This window comes from Pleurodeles waltl, chromosome 9 (assembly GCF_031143425.1).
Source record: "Pleurodeles waltl isolate 20211129_DDA chromosome 9, aPleWal1.hap1.20221129, whole genome shotgun sequence".
NCBI lineage: Eukaryota > Metazoa > Chordata > Amphibia > Caudata > Salamandridae > Pleurodeles > Pleurodeles waltl.
The window spans coordinates 1,174,225,017-1,174,247,160 of NC_090448.1; the positions used below are offsets into that span (position 1 = coordinate 1,174,225,017).

The 22,144-nt window shown below is 46.7% G+C and overlaps 1 protein-coding gene across 2 annotated transcripts in view; it reads right to left on the bottom strand.

Annotated features, from left to right (window-relative positions):
- STRN3 (striatin 3) overlaps positions 1-22,144 on the bottom strand; it is an 839,725-nt gene that overhangs the window by 602,734 nt on the left and 214,847 nt on the right. For both annotated transcript variants that reach the window (XM_069209060.1, XM_069209059.1), the window contains exon 5: positions 16,297-16,476. In XM_069209060.1, coding sequence (XP_069065161.1) covers positions 16,297-16,476 — 180 coding nt within the window. The remainder of the gene's footprint in view (positions 1-16,296; positions 16,477-22,144) is intronic.

A 22,144-nucleotide genomic window follows, 5' to 3' on the forward strand; every position in this document is an offset into this window, starting at 1 on the left:
GAAGCCTATGTGTTTTGGGCACCTCTTTGACCTTTGCACCTGACCGGCCCTGAGCTGCTGGTGTGATAACTTTGGGGTTGCTCTGAACCCCCAACGGTGGGCTACCTTGGACCCAAACCTGAGACTTGTAAGTGATTTACTTACCTGACAAAACTAACAAAAACTTACCTCCCCCAGGAACTGTGAAAATTGCACTGTGTCCACTTTTAAAACAGCTTATTGTGTTTTATGTAAAAAGTATACATGCTAATGAAATGATTCAAAGTTCCTAAAGTACTTACCTGCAATACCTTTCAAATGAGATATTACATGTAGAATTTGAACCTGTGGTTCTTAAAATAAACTAAGAAAATATATTTTTTTCTATAACAAAACCTATTGGCTGGATTTGTCTCGGAGTGTGTGTTCCTCATTTATTGCCTGTGTGTATGTACAACAAATGCTTAACACTACTCCTTTGATAAGCCTACTGCTCGACCACACTACCACAAAATAGAGCATTAGTATTATCTCTTTTTGCCACTATCTTACCTCTAAGGGGAACCCTTGGACTCTGTGCATACTATTCCTTACTTTGAAATAGTGCATACAGAGCCAACTTCCTACAGTGGCCAACCCCCTTTTAGTGTTACTTAAGGTCTCGCGAGCGGGTCCTCAGATTCCGGAACTCTGGAAGACATCTTCTGCTCCTGGCCTCTGTAACAGCTGCTGGTCTGCTTTGGAACCTAACAAGTCTGCTTCTGGTGGGAAGGCTCCTATTGCAACATTGTTTTTCTGGATCCTGCGAGAATTCTGCAACATCCAAGGCTGTGCATCCTACAGGGTCATAAGGACTCTGTTTGCACCAGGAAGCACATAGCAATCTCCTTTGGAGTGAAAGAGTCACTCACCTGCAACCGATGGCACCTCAAGACAACGTCGACCGGTTGGTGGGGTCTGCTGTCCACAGACAGGTGAGACTATGGCCTCCTCTGGATCCTGCTCGTCTTCTAACCAACCTAGGAGACTGTGGGCCCCTGCTCCTGGCACTGGACAGGAACCCATGTGCACAGCGACTGTTGCACTTGCCAAAGGCTTTTTGACTCTTCTAACGGGAGATCTTCAGGCTCCAAGAAGCCCCGGCCTCCAGCACTCTGAAAACCAAAGAACAGTCCCTGCACTGCAACTCCTGCGACGTGGGAGTTCTGTCTATTTGGGCTGGTAAGGTCTCCTTGTGACTCCCTGTGCCCAGTGCCTGTGGGTCACTCATGGGGGCTCCGTAGACTTCTGTTGTCCATCCTGTGTGCTGAGGGCCAGTTCAGACTCACCCTCCTGGGTAGTCTCTTGGACTTTGCTCATCCCCAAAACTTTGCAAACTCTTATTCAGCTCCCGTTTGCATATACCAATGCTTGTTGGTGACCGAGCTGGTCACTAACCCTCCTGCAATCCCCTGAGTGTCGAGGGACGTAGGCGATTCCTGGGATCTTCTGCAGCTCCTGGATGCCGCAGCTGGACTTCATCCTCCATCGACTTGTGGGAACTTCACCTTCAGGATGGTGGGCATTGCCACCAGCACCATCTGGGCACCTCCAAGGGTACTGGACTTTATCCCCTTCCTTTGCAGGTCCCTCCACGTCTGGAATCCATCCTAGAGTTCCACTAGCCGAGTCCCCATGTCGTGACAGCAGCTGGACAATCCGAGGCATCCACTCACATCAGAGAGTCCCTTCTCCCCTCTGCATCTGGGTCCCTGGTGTAAGTACTCCTGTGGTCTAGGTATCCTGGGGTAGGGGCTCTGTCCATACATCCTCTTGCCTGGTGGTTTTCTCTGATTCCACTGGGTAGGGTCCTCAATTCCACAAACTCCAAACACTACACTCTGTTAGTCTATGGGACAACTGGGTGGGTAACTACCTTATTCCTGGTTGCTGGGGGTCACTTCCTGTACTTACTTCTGGTGTTCCTATCTGTCCCCAGCCCCTAGCTATTACACTTACCTTGGTTGGAGTCACTCTTTCACATGGCACTTTTTTTAGTATATGGTTTAGCTCCCGCCAAAGGGTTCTGGGTCTTTTTATGCTATTTTTGCGAATTATTTTGTGTATATCTCTCTAAAGAGAGATACACCAATGCCAGTTTAGTAGTAGTTCTGTAATAAAGTATCCTTTATTTTTGCAACACTTGTGTGGTCCTTTCTTCAGTGAGTTCCAATCCTCCTGGATAAGCTTTAGCTCCTCAGCTACCCCTAGAGAGCTTTTGTTATCTGGACACCAATTCACTACTAACACTAGGGGTTGTCTGGACTCAGTATAGGGTGCCACACCATAAACTGAGCCAGTCTCCTACAATGGTAAACCTGAATGCACCATCAATTCCAGGTCTATATTCAATATATGAACAATACACTTGGGGGCCTCATCACATCTTTTTTTCTCTACATATCTTCCAAAATCCTTAATAGATATTATCACCCCTGTCTCGTTTCCACCTTTTACACTGTGTTAGAAATCCTCCTTTACATACAACACCTTCCCCTTGACTCTGGTGCTATTACCCCTCCCTTGAAATCCTTACACAGATGTGCAAAATGTTCAAAGCACGCACATTTATAACACTTCTTACCTAATGCTGGCCACTGAGAAGATGAGGCAATATGGCTATTTTTATGGTTAGCACTCCCGCATCTAAAACAAAATATTCTTCTCGCTTCCCTTGTTAAGTCTGAACACCCCCACACGAATTACCAGCACTCACACTGCACACATCAGACGTCTTACTCTCCTTGCTCAAAGATGTCAACTATTTCTCGGACTGTTCGAAAGCTCTAGCAGGACTGATAACATCTTGCAAATTTTGATCACCCATAACCCATCATTTCGCCTGAACTTTTTGCATTTAACTCGCACTTCCGGCCTCTAATCATTTCATTAGTAGTGAGTCTGAAATTGTAGTTGTAAATAAAGCTTGTAGCCCTCTGAGAAACTGATCAAAGTTTCTACCTTCCACACAACACTAGTCATGGGCTTATCCCGATTCTCTATCCTCAGCACAGCTTTCCCATAAACACTGCTATCACTGTTGCCCTCCATTTGTGGGGTTGTTCCGAAGGCCATTTGCCCTTCTGAAACTAAGCAATGTAAAAGCATGCTTTTCTTTTTTCTGCTGCTATTCTTTCTCCATTTATGGCCTTGAGATAGGTTATAAACTCCTCTTCCCGTTGCATCCATGGAATAAGTAGATTAACCTTATTTTGCAAAAATTTGGATGGAGGATCAAACTGTATGTTCAGTGTAATGCAGGAGTGGCAATAAAATTACACACAAAATAGTAAACATATAATAAGAATTATATAAACTTTATTGTTGTAATAAAGTTTGCCACACAATGACAGTAAAAGTGTTCCAAATGCTTAATGCGATATACAAGATAACTCAATACTAACATCAGCCACAAGCAAAAAAATAATTTTACAGGTGGAGAAACTAATGTTACCACACTCTGCACAATATAAAACAGAGAAATGCCAAAAATGGAAGTCCTGCTGCATACCAGACAATTTGCTGTAAAGTCTTTTCACCTCAAAGTAGTGTTCCCAGCATGTGCCTGTGCTGAAGACACACGTCCAGGATGCAGATGAATATCGAAGCGGGCAAGAATGTGTGATGACACAAGGGTGCTAATAACTATGGCATTACAACATAACATCAGTTTAGAGGTTTATGCATTCCCATACCAACACCCTTGTGCAGATAAACAAGTTACTTACCTTTGGTAACGCATTATCTGGCAGAAGCTCTCTGGCTGCAGATTCCTTACCTTTGATTTTCCCAGGCGTCCGGCTGGATCTGGAAACTTTTGCTGAGAAATACCCCTTGCGCGAGCTGTCGGGTGGCTCCATTCGGATCCGCGAGGCATGGTAGGCGTCAGTTGTGACATTGCGGCCACCTATATAGGCACCCAACCAAGCGCACAGACATCAGTTTCTTTTACAACTATAGGAAAGTGCCAATCGTGGCATGGTTACCCATCTACGTTTAGCCTGATATGGATGCTGACCTGACAGTGTGTGCTGGGATCCTGCTAATCAGGCCCCAGCACCAGTGTTCTTTCCCAAAATGGTACAATTGTTCCCACAATTGACACACCCCTGGCACACAGCTAAGTCCCTTGTAAAAGATACCCATGGTACCAAGGGCTACATTGCCAGGGAAGGTCTCCAAGGACTGCAGTATGTATTATGCCACTCTAGGGGACCCCTCAACGAGCAACATGCACACTGCCATTGCAGCTTGTGTGTGTTGGTGGGGAGGAAAAGACAAAGACAACATGGCACCCCTCTCAGGGTGTCATGCCCACAAAACACTGCGTGTGACATAGGTAAGTCACCCCTCTAGCACGCCTTACAACCCTAAGGCTGTGTGCCCTATACCACAAGTGAGGGCATAGCTGCATGAGCAATATGCCCCTACAGTGTCTAAGTTCATTCTTAGACATTGTAAGTGCAGTGTGGCCATACTGAGTACATGGGCTGGGAGTTTGTCTTTACAAACTCTACAGCTCCATGATGGCTACACTGAAGTTTGGTATCAAACCTCTCAGCACAATATACCCACACTGATGCCAGTGTTGGATTTATTGAAAAATGCACTCAGAGGGCATCTTAGAGATGCCCCCTGTATTTTAACTAAACTTCTAGTGCAGAACTGACCAGTCTGAGACATCCTGCTACTTCCAGACAAGTTTCTGACCTCTCGGGGAGAGAGCCTTTATGCTGGGTGAAGAGATTCACTTTCCATAAATCTAGACAAGGGCAAAGACATTTCTTCTTTTTGCCTATCAGGAAGTAGTGGGAATAACAACCACTGCCTACTTCTGATATGGGGACCCTTTCTATGGCTCTCTTGGCCAAGAGAGCTGAAACTTCATCTCGGAGTAGAAAAATGATCCTCAACAGTCATTTGAATGTTGGGGAATAGGAGGAGGAAAGGATAGAAAAGGCAGGGCATAGCTCTTCCTGATGACCTGCAGTACCCATGCGTCTTAGGTTATTGACTGCCAGTGGAGGAGATGATGGTATATTCTCAATCCCACTGGGCAAGCATGGTCCTGCAGATGCAAACTAGGAAGGCTTAGAGGCTGCACCTGTTGGGGGCTGTGTGGTAGACGACTTCTGGCCTGCTGATAGTCTAGATCTAAAGACACTGCACCCACGTCCGCACATACCTTGAGTTGGTTGCGTTGGACGAGAGCTGGCATAGGGCTGGCACAGTGCCATACCCCTTTCTTAGCCATCAATGGGGCAGTAGGCAGACTGTGGACGAGAGGTTGCTCAGAGGCTTAAGGACTTGGCTGAATCCTAAAATTCTTTTTAGCGCTCCAGTACAGAGTCTGCCTTCTCACCAAATAAGTAAGTGCCATTGAAGGCAATGTCCATCAGATTTGCTTGGACATCCCCGAAAAGCCAGATGTCCTCAGCCAGGCATAGAGCCTCAAGGCCACTGTCGACAACTGCTCTGCCCAGCAAGTCAGTCATGTATTGTCCACACTGAAGGATGAACGTAGCAGCATCTCTCACATTTTTTATAGTTTGGGGGAGTACGGCCCTGACCTCCTACGGGACCGGAGATAGTACTTGCACAACTGTGTCCCAAATGGTATGGGAGAAACGGCCCAATAAGCATGAGATGTTCACCACACTCAGTGTCAGGCTGGTGGAGGAAAACAACTTCTTCCTAAGGTGGTCCAGCCTCTTGGACACCCTACCCAGGGGAGTGAAAGGGAATGTGCCATGGGACGTAGAGGCTTGGACAAACAAGCTCTCGGGTGGGGTGTTGGGTGAGAAAGCTAGGGTCACCCGGAGCGTGTTAAAGCAGTGGGCAATTGTCCTATGAACAGGAGCCCCTCGGCTGGACTTGGATCAGGTTCCAAGCAGGACGTATGTAAGTGCATCATTAAAAGGCAAAAGGGGTTCAGATGTGGAAGCCACAGGCTGAAGCACTCCAGTCAAGATGTTCCTCTTGACCGCTACTGAGGGCAGTTAGAGGTCGAGTACCTCCGCTGCCCTATGCATCAACATTGCATAGGATGCTCCCTCCTCTGTAGCCACAGTAGGGGGGCGGGGAGAGAGTAGTCCAGTGTCCAGAAAGAAACTTAGACCACTGGCTCTCCTAGCTCTTCATACCAGTGCATGGATTGTTCCAGCTTGTCTTCTAGAGGGTCCAGCGACCTCACATTCTTCTCCCATGCCTGAAAATGGATAATAAGGGTCAGGCAATGATCTGGAACTTGTGGGCGCTGTCACCACCGGAAGCAGCATAATATGGCGATATTCCAGCTCATTGGGGAAAAGGATGGGGCTGAGTCAACTGGAAGGCGCCAGGAGCATCAGGGAATGTCGCACGGGTATTGTAGGAAGTTGGCTCTGTATGTGCTATTTCAAAGTAAGGAATAGCATGCACAGAGTCCAAGGGTTCCCCTTAGAGGTAAAATAGTGGTAAAAAGAGATAATACTAATGCTCTATTTTGTGGAAGTGTGGTCGAGCAGTAGGCTTATCCAAGGAGTAGTGTTAAGCATTTGTTGTACATACACATAGACAATAAATGAGGTACACACACTCAGAGACAAATCCAGCCAATAGGTTTTGTATAGAAAAATATCTTTTCTTAGTTTATTTTAAGAACCACAGGTTCAAATTTAACATGTAATATCTTGTTTGAAAGGTATTGCAGGTAAGTACATTAGGAACTTTGAATCATTTCAATTGCATGTATACTTTTCAAGTTATTCACAAATAGCTATTTTAAAAGTGGACAGTGCAATTTTCACAGTTCCTGGGGGAGGTAAGTATTTGTTAGTTTTACCAGGTAAGTAAGACACTTACAGGGTTCAGTTCTTGGTCCAAGGTAGCCCACCGTTGGGGGTTCAGAGCAACCCCAAAGTTACCACACCAGCAGCTCAGGGCCGGTCAGGTGCAGAGTTCAAAGTGGTGCCCAAAACGCATAGGCTTCAATGGAGAGAAGGGGGTGCCCCGGTTCCAGTCTGCCAGCAGGTAAGTACCCGCGTCTTCGGAGGGCAGACCAGGGGGGTTTTGTAGGGCACCGGGGGGGACACAAGCCCACACAGAAATTTCACCCTCAGCGGCGCGGGGGCGGCCGGGTGCAGTGTTAGAACAAGCGTCGGGTTCGCAATGGAAGTCAATGAGAGATCAAGGGATCTCTTCAGCGCTGCAGGCAGGCAAGGGGGGGCTTCCTCGGGGAAACCTCCACTTGGGCAAGGGAGAGGGACTCCTGGGGGTCACTTCTGCAGTGAAAGTCCGGTCCTTCAGGTCCTGGGGGCTGCGGGTGCAGGGTCTTTTCCAGGCGTCGGGACTTAGGTTTCAGAGTCGCGGTCAGGGGAAGCCTCGGGATTCCCTCTGCAGGCGGCGCTGTGGGGGCTCAGGGGGGACAGGTTTTGGTACTCACAGTCGTAGAGTAGTCCGGGGGTCCTCCCTGAGGTGTTGGTTCTCCACCAGCCGAGTCGGGGTCGCCGGGTGCAGTGTTGCAAGTCTCACGCTTCTTGCGGGGAGATTGCAGGGTTCTTTAAAGCTGCTCCTTTGGATAAAGTTGCAGTCTTTTTGGAGCAGGTCCGCTGTCCTCGGGAGTTTCTTGTCGTCGTCGAAGCAGGGCAGTCCTCAGAGGATTTGGAAGGCGTCGCTGGAGCAGAGTTCTTTGGAAGGCAGGAGACAGGCCGGTGAGTGCTCTTGTTGTTGCAGGAATCTCATTTTTTAGGGTTCAGGGTAGCCCTTAAATACTAAATTTAAGGGCGTGTTTAGGTCTGGGGGGTTAGTAGCCAATGGCTACTAGCCCTGAGGGTGGGTACACCCTCTTTGTGCCTCCTCCCAAGGGGAGGGGGTCACATCCCTAATCCTATTGGGGGAATCCTCCATCTGCAAGATGGAGGATTTCTAAAAGTTAGAGTCACCTCAGCTCAGGACACCTTAGGGGCTGTCCTGACTGGCCAGTGACTCCTCCTTGTTGCTTTCTTTGTTCCCTCCAGCCTTGCCGCCAAAAGTGGGGGCCGTGGCCGGAGGGGGCGGGCAACTCCACTAAGCTGGAGTGCCCTGCTGGGCTGTGACAAAGGGGTGAGCCTTTGAGGCTCACCGCCAGGTGTTACAGCTCCTGCCTGGGGGAGGTGTTAGCATCTCCACCCAGTGCAGGCTTTGTTACTGGCCTCAGAGTGACAAAGGCACTCTCCCCATGGGGCCAGCAACATGTCTCTAGTGTGGCAGGCTGCTGGAACCAGTCAGCCTACACAGATAGTCGGTTAAGTTTCAGGGGGCACCTCTAAGGTGCCCTCTGTGGTGTATTTTACAATAAAATGTACACTGGCATCAGTGTGCATTTATTGTGCTGAGAAGTTTGATACCAAACTTCCCAGTTTTCAGTGTAGCCATTATGGTGCTTGTGGAGTTCGTGTAAAACAGACTCCCAGACCATATACTCTTATGGCTACCCTGCACTTACAATGTCTAAGGGTTTGCTTAGACACTGTAGGGGCACAGTGCTCATGCACTGGTACCCTCACCTATGGTATAGTGCACCCTGCCTTAGGGCTGTAAGGCCTGCTAGAGGGGTGTCTTACCTATATTGCATAGGCAGTGAGAGGCTGGCATGGCACCCTGAGGGGAGTGCCATGTCGACTTACTCATTTTGTTCTCACTAGCACACACAAGCTGGTAAGCAGTGGGTCTGTGCTGAGTGAGGGGTCTCTAGGGTGGCATAATACATGCTGCAGCCCTTAGAGACCTTCCCTGGCATCAGGGCCCTTGGTACCAGAGGTACCAGTTACAAGGGACTTATCTGGATGCCAGGGTGTGCCAATTGTGGGATCAATGGTACATTTTAGGTGAAAGAACACTGGTGCTGGGGCCTGGTTAGCAGGGTCCCAGCACACTTCTCAGTCAAGTCAGCATCAGTATCAGGCAAAAAGTGGGGGGTAACTGCAACAGGGAGCCATTTCTTTACAGGTATGTATGTTCGATGCTGGTCCGGATCTATGCAACTTTGCCGGTGATGAGGCCCGCCAGCATGGATCCAGTAGGAGACTCCTCTGACCCCAAAGGCGCACCAAAGGGGTCAGCCTACTCAAATACTAGGCGCATGGCCTCGTAAAACTTGCGAATTTGAGTGGGTGTCCCCAAAAAAGGAGGGAGACCTGGAGTCGAACAGGCCAACGGCTCTGTAGAACTGTGCCTGGAACACCAAAGTTACACACTCATCTTGTCGGCCGAAGGGTGAGACGAGGTCCTCTTGGACTCCTTCTCCTGTCTCTTTCCCAAGTGTCTTGTGGACTTCAAATGGGAAGAAGAGGACTTAGGGCTTTGAGATCGGTCCCGCGACCACCTCCTCAACCAGGACTTGGACCGAGATCTTCTCTAGGTCGAGCGCCCCAGTGTTGCCGACTGCCAGGCTGCAAGCAGCTTCAGGGACCGCTCCCTTAAAGTCTTCGGCGCAATGGCCCGGCAGTTCAAGCATGACTTGGAGTCGTGGTCGTGTTTGAGGCACCACAGGCAGATGAGATGGAGGACAGTGACCCAATTGGTGCAGTGCCAGATGCCATAAGGTTTGAACTCAGCCTTCTTCAAAGACATCCTCAACACACAAAAAAATCTGGACACACGGCCTGCCAAAAAACGACAGAGGGTAGCTCTCCGGATGTGTGCTAACTGTCGTGGAAAGAAAAAAAAAATAACACCCGTGCGCCTGGGTGGCACCTATTTATGTGGCTGCGACGTCACAACTGGCGCCAACGACACCTACGACGCCACAAGGAGCCGAATGGAGCCACCCAACGGTGCATGCAAGGGGTATTGCTCAGCAAAGGTTTCCTAATCCAGCCTGACGCCTGAGAAAATCAAAGCTAGAAGTCTCTTTCAGATAAAGTCATAGAGCCTTGTAATGAACTCTTCATTGTTGAGGTTCGTAATGGAAGAGTTCCTTGTGGTCTCTTGGCAGTTAGGACAGAAACTTAGCAAAAATCACAAAAATGTGCAGAACCACCATATACCAGGTTCAAAATCCTCATGGAAAGAAAGGTAAATACCCTCTTACTAAGTTCCAGTACGGTGATGAACACACTGATCAGGGGAAAGTTACTCCCTGGGTCCAATGAAAGATGGTATCACTCCTGTGTAGCATGAAGTGTAGCAGATACAGATTTATAGCTCGCCATTTGTTAAATCTAACGCTTAGTATATTATAAAAGATACTTATTGGTTACAGTACAGTATAGATAAGTCTGCATACAAACAAATCCTCTAGAAAACTGCTCTCCAGAGGGACTCTAACTTCATCATGGAGACAGCAGAACACTAATAGCACTTCAGAGTAAATACTAATCGACAAAAGCTTATGCATATATAACACAAAGGCTCTCCCCACCACTGAAAGAGACCTTGCACCAACTCTGGATGGAGACGTCATTCGGGATCTGCAAGGCATCTTCGGCTGACAGTCTGGTGTTCAGTGAGCCCGCCAGGTGACGAACAACCAAGGAGATGCTCTGACATTCCAGCCATGTGTAGAGGAGCAGGGGCTCTTGATAAAAGGTCTACGACCCGACCCCAACCAATCTGTTGCAGTACCACATGGCGGTGGTGTTGTTAGTGAACACCTGCACTAGCCTTTCCTTGATGGAGAATAATAAGGCTTCCAATGTCTGGCCAGTAGGTTGAGATGGAGTCCAGATTCTGCCAGTGACCAGAGGTTCTGACCTCCATATCCCCAAGATGGCCACCTCATCCCAGGAGTTATGCATGTGTCACCTCTGTCAAATCTGGTTTGGTAAGGGAGAGGGGTCTGCCGCTGACCCATCGCGGTTCGTTAACCACTACTGCAGATCTTATGCAGTTCCCTCAGAGATCCGCAGCATGTCAGATAGACTCGTCTAATGCTCGGCCCACTGGAACTTTAGGTCAGGTCCAACTGCAGAGTACGCATATGCCAGCAGGCATGTTTCACAAGAATGATGCAAGATGCCATGAGGCGCAACAGCCTTAGCGTCAGTCTCACTGAAACCCAGGATAGAAGATGAAACATCTGTATCATAGACTGATTGTCCTGGACTCACTGTTCAGGAGGTCAAGTCCAAAACTGCATCACACCAAAACAGCTCCAAAGAAAGGGAGCGTTTGAGAGGGAGTGAGGTGTGACTCCTATTTGTTGATAGTAAACACCAGCGAATGCAGGAGGTCCAAAGTCTGGAGATGGGAGATGACTGTCTGGGGTGAGCCGACCTTTAACAGCCAGTTATCAAGATACAGGAAGTTTGGTATCCCTGATCTCCGTATTTGAGCTGCAACCACCGCCATCACCTTGGCGAACACTCAAGAGGGGCTGTTAAGGCAAAGGGGACCACAACGAACTGAGTGCTTGTGGACTGACGTGAACCGCAGGTAACGTGTGTGGGCTGGCAGTACAGGAATGTTGAAATATGCGTCCTGCAAATCCAACGCCACCATCCATTCTCCCGGTCCAGGGCAGACAGGACTAGACAAAGCATGAGCATTCGGATTTTCTCCTTTCTGAGAACTAAGTTGAGAGGGTGTAGGTCTAGGATAGGCTAAAGGCCTACATCTTTTTGGGTACCAGAAAGTGGAGAGAATGCAAACCATGACCTACATCCGGCGTCAGAACCCTCTCTAAGGCTCTCTTGGCCAAGAGAGCGGCCACTTCCTGGCAGATGTATGATGGGTAGTCCTCCTTCAGCCTGTCGCAAGTAGGTAGCATGGGTGGAGGGGTATTTATGAGGGGGAGGGAACAACCCCTTCAGACAATCTGGAGAACCCAGTGGATTATAATGTTATGGACCTCCAGTGAAGCAGGTGATGGTTGCCCATGATGGTTGGTGGGCGAATTAAAAAGGTCTGGAGGCTGTGGCTGCTGGGTGGTGTGGGGGGGACTGGCCGGACCTCTGGCTGCCTATCTCACAAGATCTAGAGCTACCACATCCTCAGCCATGAAGGCTGGGGAGCTTGCATATTGTGGTGGTGGGTGGTTAAAAGACAAGGCTGGATGCCCCTTCTGTGGCCAGGAAAAACGGACAGGGGATGAAAGGGGGGGATCATGGTAAGGCCCAAGGACCTGGCTGTAGCTCTGCTATCCTTGAAGCACTTTAACGCTGAATATACCTGGTCTCTGACGAGACAGGAACCAACAAAGGGCATGCCTATAAGGGAGGCGTGGATATCCCCTGGAAACCCCGTTCTCAAGCAGCAGTGGTGCCCTAAGGCCACAGCTTAAGAAACCACTCTGCCTAGCGAGTTGATTGTGATGTGTAGAAAGTTTAGTTATAGCTTCATGCACTTTATTTTAACATACTAGCAGCTGTCCACTTTAACCTAGATATATTTTATTCGGCTTTGCTTTATTATTGTTACAGTAGCCGCTTTTACAGTCTTGTTTCATTTTCTCTCTATCTGACTGTTTTTGCCTAGGCCAGCACTCTGTTCTCAAACAAGACATTTTTGCTCACTCTGTGATTCTTCCAAGGTTGCAGTAAGATGGGTTGCCAGTGAACGTGGTATAAGTTTAGTCTCTGCCATTCATAGAAAATACACATACTTGCATAGGGACATTTTCTTAGAACATCAGCTGTTTTATTATAAAAACACTTCACTGTCCCTTACACATTAGAGGGAGATTCCAGCCAGAGAACCACAACTGTATGCTGATTGACAAATGCTTCGCTACATCTGTTTTGCAGACTTCAGGCCTTTGCTCAGGTATGGGGGATAGTGTCTTCCCAGGGGAACCTGAAGGGCAGAATTAGAGCTTATCATGCTGTGCTCTATCAGAGCTTAGATAGTAGTCTGTTGACTCTAGTGACAATGGTAGCATTATTTTAATGTTTTACTCTCCTTGTCACAATCTTAATCTTGTCATGCTGTAGCGTCCTAGTTATTGCCGTCCACTCTTTGCTATCTAAGGTGCAGTCGCTTTATTAAAGCATTATTGAAATGTATACTGCCTCTTTTTGTCATTGTGCATGTGAGACCATTGTAACAGAGAAACAGATGAGACCTGAGTAACCACGGCTTCCCTGAGAAACCAGTTATGTCATGCGCTCGGCTGCACAATCACCCCTGCTCTACGGTAGAGGTGAGGCACTGCTAGACTCGGTCTCCCCACATTGCAGGCGATTCCGCCACTCGAAATCCAGTAGTCTCATTAGAATAATCAGAGCCTATGTGAGAATTATATCAAGCCTACATCTGATCATGAACTTGGCTGCATCTCTCCCATATGCCATAGGTTGGGTAGCATGGCCCGGGCCTCCTACCGGAACATAGCCAGGACCTATGAAACAGTGCAAGGCTGAAATAGTCAAAAAGGTAAGAGGTATTCATAGACCATAGTGCCAGGCTGGTGGAAGAAAACATTTTCTTGCCTAAAGTGTCCAGGCTCTTGGGTTCCCTAATGGAGGAGTGGTAGGGAAAGTGGCAGGTTTTACATGGGAAGTGGAGGCTTGGGCCATCAAGCTTTCTAGGGTAAGGTGTTTCTTGAGGAAATTAGTATTCCCTGGGGAAGTGACCTGTTCAAAGGAGCGCCTGTGCTGAGCTTGGACAAGCAGGAAGCCGTAAGGGCTTCATTAAAAGGGAGAAGAGGTTCAGAGGGGGCCACTTCTGGCTGAAGCAGCTCTCTGTCAAGACTTTAGTCTTGACTGCCACTGATGGCAGGCTAAGATCCAGGACCTAGCCTGTCCTTCTTACCACCAATGCAAAAGAAGCTCCCTTCCTCTGTAGCCACGGTAGGAGGACAGACCATGCCAGTATCTGGAGAGGTGTCCAGTCCACTGGCGTCCACCAATTCCTCACACCAGTCCACGTTGGTGTCTAAGGACTGGTATTCCTCGTGGTCCAGTTGCCCCTCCCATTCCTTTCCAAATCCTAGCCTGTAAGAACAGGGCTCAGGCGCCAGTTCAGAGGGCAAGGCCCCAAATCTGCATCTGTCGGCTTTGTTTGAAGCCCCTTTGGCTTCTTGTCAGAGTCAGGATGAGAGTGGGAGGGCGCCCAGAGCATCAGTATCGGGAGCGGCGTCGGGGAAGGTCAAGGTGGCACGACCACCCCAGATCCATCCATGGATCCGATCGGCCTGAATGGCGCCGGAGGCGGACCTGCCAGTGGGGACCAGTAGGGGCACCTCCAAAACCCTTAGGGCCTGACGGGGGGCCTGAAAGGACGGGCCACTCAAATAAGAGGTACATGGCCGCATAAAATATGTGGAGTTGGGCGGGGGTCGCTCAGCTACCTGAAACCCAGTGCAGTGCGTAGCCAGCCCAGGCACAGGCTAAACTGCAGAGCCAGGTCTTGAATGACAACACTTCCTCTGCTTGTGGGATGACTGACAGATGAGATGAAGTCAAAGACTTCCTCGACTTCTTACTTTTCATTTTTTGTGGGATTTACCCGAACGTCTGGACGACTGCAAAGCATATCAATGTCTTTGAGACCTATCTCGGGACTCATCACGATTGGGATCGAGACCGCCAAGGCATCATATACCAAGCGGCAAGCAGCTTGAGGGACTGCTTCCTCTATGCCTTGGGGTGCATAGTGCAGCAGTCAACACAGGTCTGCGCGTCATGGTCTCGCTATAGCTAACAGAAGCATAGAAGATGTGAATCCGTCACCGACATATGTTGATGACAGTGTCAGCATGGCTTGAAGTCAGCTTTCCTAGTGGGCATCCCTGCAACACCAGGGGAAAGATCTAAAAAAAAATGTTGAAAAAAACTTGAAAAAAGGTCTGTCCAAAAATGATTGGGGGTAGCTTTTTCCGGATCTGTGCTGAGTGATGCGGAAAGAAAAGGACTGATGTCAGCACGTTGGTATGGCACCTATATATGTATCACTCACGTCACTTCCGCCACAGATGATGCCACATGGAGCTGAATTATGCCACCTACAAGCACATAGGGGTACTTTCTGGATCCCGTCTGACATTTGGTGATGATTCTAAGGTAAGGAATCTGCAGCTAAAAGTCTCTATTAGATGACAATAGCCACCCATGTCAGAGTAAATGCTTTTACAAGAGGTTTAAGTCTGAATCTGAAGTTCCGGCCTCCTCGTCAAATTCTTCAGCAATACGATTGCCACTATCAGAAACTGACCCCTTTTATTATTTAGCTGCTGAGATACTGTCCATAAGATCCTCAACGGTCAACAGAGGCAATAAGGTTTTTCTCTAGAACATCGTTTGAGTTGCTTGTTGATCTTTCAAACAATGTTCATATCGAAGAGAGGATTTTTTTCCAGGCACTACAGAGACTCGAAGATATTAACAGAACCACATGGGAGACTGCATGAAGTCTGGCAGCCTAATTCCAGGGTAGAAGAGCGATCAAATAGCATCGGAATGGTTGAACTTTGCGTACTGCTGAAAAGATTCAAGATAGGTTTTGGTATTTTTCTTGGAAAGACAAAAACTTAAATATGTGGCCCATCATCTACGTTTATAGGAGTCTCAGGTAGCTTCAGATTTACATCTTGGAGTGTATAGTCCTCTGCCAGTGATTACTCCAAAGGCTCAATTAACCATTGAAGGTGTGAGGGGAGACTGCTTTGTGCACTGCTAAAGGAGATGAAAAATAGGATAAGCTTGACATATAGTATCTATAATTATCTTTTAGGAGATCCCTCTTTAGGTGAAGTATAACATTCTTTGTTTATGCCATCAGCAAAGGTCAGGGGGCTTCCATCCCCATTTTCATAAAATGTGTTTTAGTAGGAGATATGCTCTAAGACTCTAGCATGGCTTGATTTATTCCTCAACAGATTATTTTCATTTTTTTTAAACATTCTTTGCGCCACTATATTTCCAGAGAGCAATTTTGAAGCAGTCATATCGCCTGATGACAGTGACTATATTATATGGCCAACTGCTGCTTTACTCCAGTAGATGCTTTAAGGAGATTAAGTGCCAGGAGACTCATGAATCCTCATCTATGTGGTTTGCGGGAAGGGTGATGTTGTAGTCATCTATAGTAAGGATTAATATTCCCTATGATGTATGTTAAAAAGATACTGCTTTCCACCTTGGTGTTCCATGTCTTTTCAACCCCTTTCCTTTAGCCCCTTTCCTATATATGGTCACCAAACTCTGTGGTGATTCGGAAGATCCTTATAATGTATGTAGAGGGTACTTCCATCCTAAATACAAGGCTAACAATCCTTATGCAATCTTTTCTAATACTATACTTTAGTATCATGAACAAAATTTACATTATCATAAGAAAACACTTTCGCCAATTTCTAGTAAAGTCTGGTATGTTGCTTACCTTTTCATGTCCTGTCCCTTTTGTTTGAGCGAAAGAGAATCACCCCCGTTGAGAATCTGTTCTAGGTTTTTTGTCTCAACTGAACCATTTGGTTCAGACCCAGAAAGTCCTAGTAGAGAGCGGACCCTCTGGGATCGAACATCCAATATTGTATCCGTGTAACCTACTTCCTGAAGATATCTAGGAACAGGAAAGAAAATATAGTGAAAATGTAATGTTTAATAAAATTCATAAGGTTACAGAATGGCCAATTACAGATGAGGAGAAATGAGAAAATAATAGTTGGACAAGATATAGCACAAATATTAATGGACGCCATATGCATCCTGGCCATACCAACTGTATGCAAGCTGCACAAAAGGACTGCTCAGACAACAAGCAAAAGTCCTTTTTTCCCCAAATATGAGCCGGCTTATCAATTTATTATTATTTATTAAGGAATATGCTACTTACCCTGTAAGCATCCGTTTGTGGCATGTAGTGCTGTATATTCACATGCTGTGCATACTCGTGCCATTTAGTGTTGGGTACGGACTTCTGTAAGTTGTTTTTCTTTGAAGAAGTCTTTCAAGTCACAAGGTCGAGTGACTCCGGCTCTCAGTGATACTGCGCCTGGGAATCGCAGGCAGGTGAAAAAGGAGTGTAAAGTATGTGTAAAGTATGCAATGAACATGCTAAATCTAAATGTACAATGTAACTGCAATGGCCGCAAGCGTCTCGGGAGGGAGGGCACATGTGAATCTACATCACTACATGCCACAAACAGATGCTTACAAGGTAAGTAACATTTTGCTTGATAGCATGTGTGGCTGTAGATACACAGGTTCTTCATAGACTGTAAAGCAGTTCTTCCTTAGAAGTGGTGGGTAGCCTGTGGGAGTTGCAGTAGTCTGAAAAAGGGTATGTAGCACTGCCTATCCTACACTGGCTTCTTGGTGTGCTAAAACAACCACACAGTAGAGCTTGGTGAGGGTGTTTGGTGTACACCATGTAGCTGCCTTACAAATGTCAGCTATAGGGATGTTTCCAAGAAAGGCCATGGTTGCTCCTATTTTGCGCGTGAAGTATGCTCTGGGAGAAACCGGTAAAGGTCTTTTGGCCTTAAGGGATAAAGTTTGAACACATTTGACTATCCATTTGGCTGTGTCTGGTTTGGATATTGAGTTGCCTTTATGAGGTGGAGAAAAACCTACAAAAAGGGGTTTTGTTTTTTCTGAAAGCTTTAGTTCTATCTAGGTAGAACATGAGTGCTCTTTATGCATCTAGGGTATGAAGAGCTCTTTCCACAACTGAATCTGGTTGAGGGGATGGGGAGGGAATACTGGGAGCTCAATGGATTAATTGAGGTGAAATTGTGAAACTACTCTAGGTAAGAGTCCTAGGTAAGGATTAGTACGAAGAACCACTTTTTGTTTCTATGTAACTGGAAGAAAGGTTCTTCTAAGTTTAAAGCCAGGCGCTCACTAGCACGCCTGACTGAGGTAACAGCAACTAATAATGCCACTTTCCACAAAAGAAATTGAAGGGGGCATGAGTGTAGGGGCTTAAATGGGGCAGAGGGGCAATTAGTCTGATGAGATCAATGTTAAGGTTCCAGGAGGGATCTGGAGGAACCTGTAGTGGAATAAATCATTTGAGTCCTTCTGTGAATGCTTTGATGACTGGAAATTTTAAAAGTGAATGATGCGGTCTACTCTGGAGGGAGGCAGCCATTGCAGCCAGGTGTTATTGTAGGAAGTGTAAGCTAAATTTGCAAATTAGCACACAATGTCTTGAATCTTGGCTTAGATAGTATCAATTTATTTGGTTTGACAGCAACAAACAAACATCCATTTTGCTGACAAACAGGCTCTAATGGTGGGTCTGAGTACTTCCTTGAGAATATCTATACACTCTGTAGGCGAGCAAAGGTAGCCAAACTCTGATGGCAGGAGCCAAATTGCTAGGTTAAGAGTTTTGGGGCCTGCGTGTCCGATTTGTCCTTGATTCTGAACGAGAGACTTCAGCCTGTTGCGGAGCTTCTTGTGTGGAACTACTGAGAGATCTAGCAGTGTTGTGAACCAAGGTTGACACGCCCAAGTGGGAGCTACGAGGAGAAGGAGAGATGGAAAAGCGCAGGCAAATATCCGTGACTAACTCATCCATCGTGTGCTGCCCTTGGATAGTGGATGTGGGTATCTGGGGGCGAAGTTTTGCCATTTGGCGCTGTCTGCTGTGGCAAAAAGTTCTATTTGAGGGAACCTCCGCTTTCGGAAGTATGGTAAGATAATTTGTGGGTGGAGTACCCATTTGTGGACTTGTTGCTGAATCCTGCCAGGCAAGTCTGCAAGGTCGTCTGTTCCTGGCAGGTATTCCGGTACCAGGTGAATGTTATGGTGAAGAGCCCACTTCCAACCGGTCTGAGACAGGTGTGACAGTTCTGAAGACAGTGTCCCTCCTCCGATTTTGCAAGTAATACATGGCTGTCATATTGTCCGTCTGGATTAGGACAACCTTGTGAGACAGGTAAGGAAGGAAAGCTTTCATGCAAGGTAGACTGCCTAAAGCTCTAGGCAAGTGATGTGTAGAGATTGTTGCCTGGCATCCCAAAGACCTTGTACTGTTAGGTCTTGTAGGTGAGCACCCCAACCCATCTAATGTGTCTGTGGTGAGAGTAATATGGGGAACAGGGTCCAGAAAAAGCTGCTCTTTTCACAGGTTGATGGTGTTCCACCATTGTAGGGAACAAAGAGTGTGGTGGTTTATCAACACTGTATCTTCCAGTCGACCCTGTGACTGAGACCACTGGCGAGCCAAACATTGCTGCAGAGGACCCATGTGTAACCTTGCATGGAGAACTATAGCAATGCAGGAATACATCATTCCTAGCAGACACATAACCTCCCTTCACTGCAAGTGTCTGGTTTGTCTGAAACAGCGGCAAGGTTGCCTCAAAGTTATGTATTAGAGCAGGATAGGGGTTGGCTAATCCTACCTGTGTATTTAAGATTGCTCCCAAGTAAGGTTGAACTTGTAGAGGTTGGAGGTGAGACTTGTGAATGTTGATAGTAAACCCTAGGCTGTGAAGTAGGTCCACAGTCACCAATGGGTTATTGGCACTGCTGATGTGTACTGGCTTTGATGAGCCAAATATTCAGGAAGGGAAATATGTAAACATATCACCCAGAATGGAAGAACTTTGAACTGAAAATGTTTGCCTGCTGTGACAAACCTTAAATATTTGCGATGAGCAGAGTGTATTGGTCCGTGCAAATAGGCGCCCTTTAGGGCTAGTGTTCCTGTAAAGTCGTCCTGTTGACGAAGAGGAATGACATCCTAAAGGTGACCATATGGAAGTGTTCGGATATGACGTACTTGTTCAGAGGACTAAGATCTAGACTTGGTCTTAGAGACCTGTCCTTTTTGGGGAATAGGAAGTATAGGGAGTGTACTCCTGATTCTTCGTGTTAAAGGGAATGGGTTATATAGCTCCTCTGAGAAGAAGGACTTAGGCCTCCTGCTTAAGACGTGTCTGATATTCCAGTGAAAACCTGCGAGTGTGACAAGGAATGTAGGGTGATGTGATGAGCTCCAGACAGTAGGAATGGTGGATAAAGGCTAGTGCCCATTTGTCTGTGTCAATGCTATTCCAGAATGGGTTCAAAAACTGTAGTCTGCCCTGACAGGTGTTGTGTGGTCACTGTTTTGCAGTGGGTGTTGCTCTGCGTGCAGAGGCACCCTTGTCTCTACCCCTGTTACTTCTAAAGAAGCATCTATAGTAACTCTTGGAGTAGACGTTTGGGGCTGTGTCTGGTGAGAGGTGGCGACTGTGCAGATGGACTTCAATGTACCCCTGAAGCTTTGGAGACTAAAGGAACCTGTGGATGTTTTTAACACTCCCCCTGCCCTGGCAATGTCCTTCATTTTGTCTATGGTAGACTCTACCTACGGGCCAAAGAGGCATCCTTTGTCAAAGTGCTTATTTAGAACTGCCTGCTGGAGCTACGGTTTCAATCCAGAACACCTTAACCAGGTGTAGGAAGTTGGCTCTGTATATACTATCTCAAAGTGAGAGATAGTGTGCACAGAGTCCAAGGGTTCCCCTTGGAGGTTGATAGTGGCAAAATTAGATACTAATGCTCTATTTTGTGATAGTGTGGTCGAACAGTAGGTTTATCAGAGGGCAGTGTTAATCATTTGTTGTACACATACAGGCAATAAATTAAGAACACACACTCAGAGACTTAACTCCAGGCCAATAGTTTTTATATAGAAAAATATATTTTTTTAATTCATTTTAGAACCACAAGATTCAAGATTTGAAGTAAATACATAAATGCAAGGTATTCCACTCAGGTAAGTAAGGAACTTAGAAGTAAAGCATTAGTACACACAGTATAGGTTAAAATGGCAATAAGATATTTTAAAAGTGAACAAAGTGCAAAAATCAACAGTTCCTGGGGGAGGTAAGTATGGTTAAGTTTCTGAGGTAAGTAAAGCACTTACACAGTCAGTCCTCTGGGCATAGGCAGCCCACCGTGGGGCGTTCAAGGCAACCCCCAAAGTCACCGCACCAGCAACACAGGGCTGGTCAAGTGCAGAGGCCAAAGGAGGGCCCAAAACACACAGGCTCCGATGGAGAACAGGGGTGCTCCGGTTCCGGTCTGCAGGCAGGCAAGTACCCGCGTCGCAGACCAGGGGGGATTTGGGGGGGGGGGGGGCGGGGGGCTGCAGTCAATTTCTGTGGTCAGGTGAAAGGCCCAGATTCCTCATGAGGTGTTGATCAGTGTGTGAATATTTCTTGAGACAACACAGGCAGAATCTGAAGGGTGTGCGTTCATCACCAGAAACACATTTTCGATCGAGCTCGTGACAGGCCAAAGAGGAGGTGGCCCAAGAGTGGTTAGTCGAAGGAGCCCGAACCGCCGATTTGTTTGTGAGAGGCACGGAAGTGGAAAAGTACAACCAAAAAAAGTTGTATAGAGGACAGAAAAGAATTGAATTGAATAAGTGTACCGAACAATGTTGAAGAATGGAGAGGAGGTACACACATCCAAACCAGACAGCTGCGAGAATCTTTTTTTTTTTTTTTACAGGAGTCGAAGAATAAGCGCAATATCACTGAGAGGAGGAGTCAATCAACCTCATGACTCGAAAGTCTTCCTCAAAGAAAAACAACTTGAACAACTCCGGACCAAACACTAGATGGCAGTAGTATACAGAGCATGTGTATCTACAGCCACACATGCCATCAAACATATTTCAGGATGGCCCTTTCATGTTTCAGATAACCCTTTGTTGGTTAAAAAAAAAAAAAAAAAAAGTGATAGAAAGTACAATGCAAGAGCATGTAGCATAAATTAAAAAACATAAGGGCATGATGCACCCATCTGAAGACTAGGGACCAGGCTCCAATTATCTAGCCACATTAAACCCTAAATACATGATATGGTAAACAGGCAGACTACAAGAACAAATAAGAAAGGTAGACATTTACCATTGCCGCATTACTACAATGCATTTAAACAAAGAGCAAATTACACTTCTACCAAATGTGTACATGAGATTTCAGAGATGACAATTTTGTAAATTAACCTAACCACCACAATTTCCTACACAAATGTGCATTCTGAGTGGGTGTATGCCTAATGTTAAAAATGTTAAAATGTGTTTTCATACATCTATTTGTAATACATTTGCACATGCTGTTGACTCACTGAAAGTGCTCATAAATATCTAAACCATAATAGTATTTCGTCATCAAAAACGAATGTACTCCTTTAAATGACTTACTGAAATCACCCTAATTTGAATCCCAATACCCCATTCCCACTTGGAAAAACAAATATTCACCACTAAGTCATCTTTA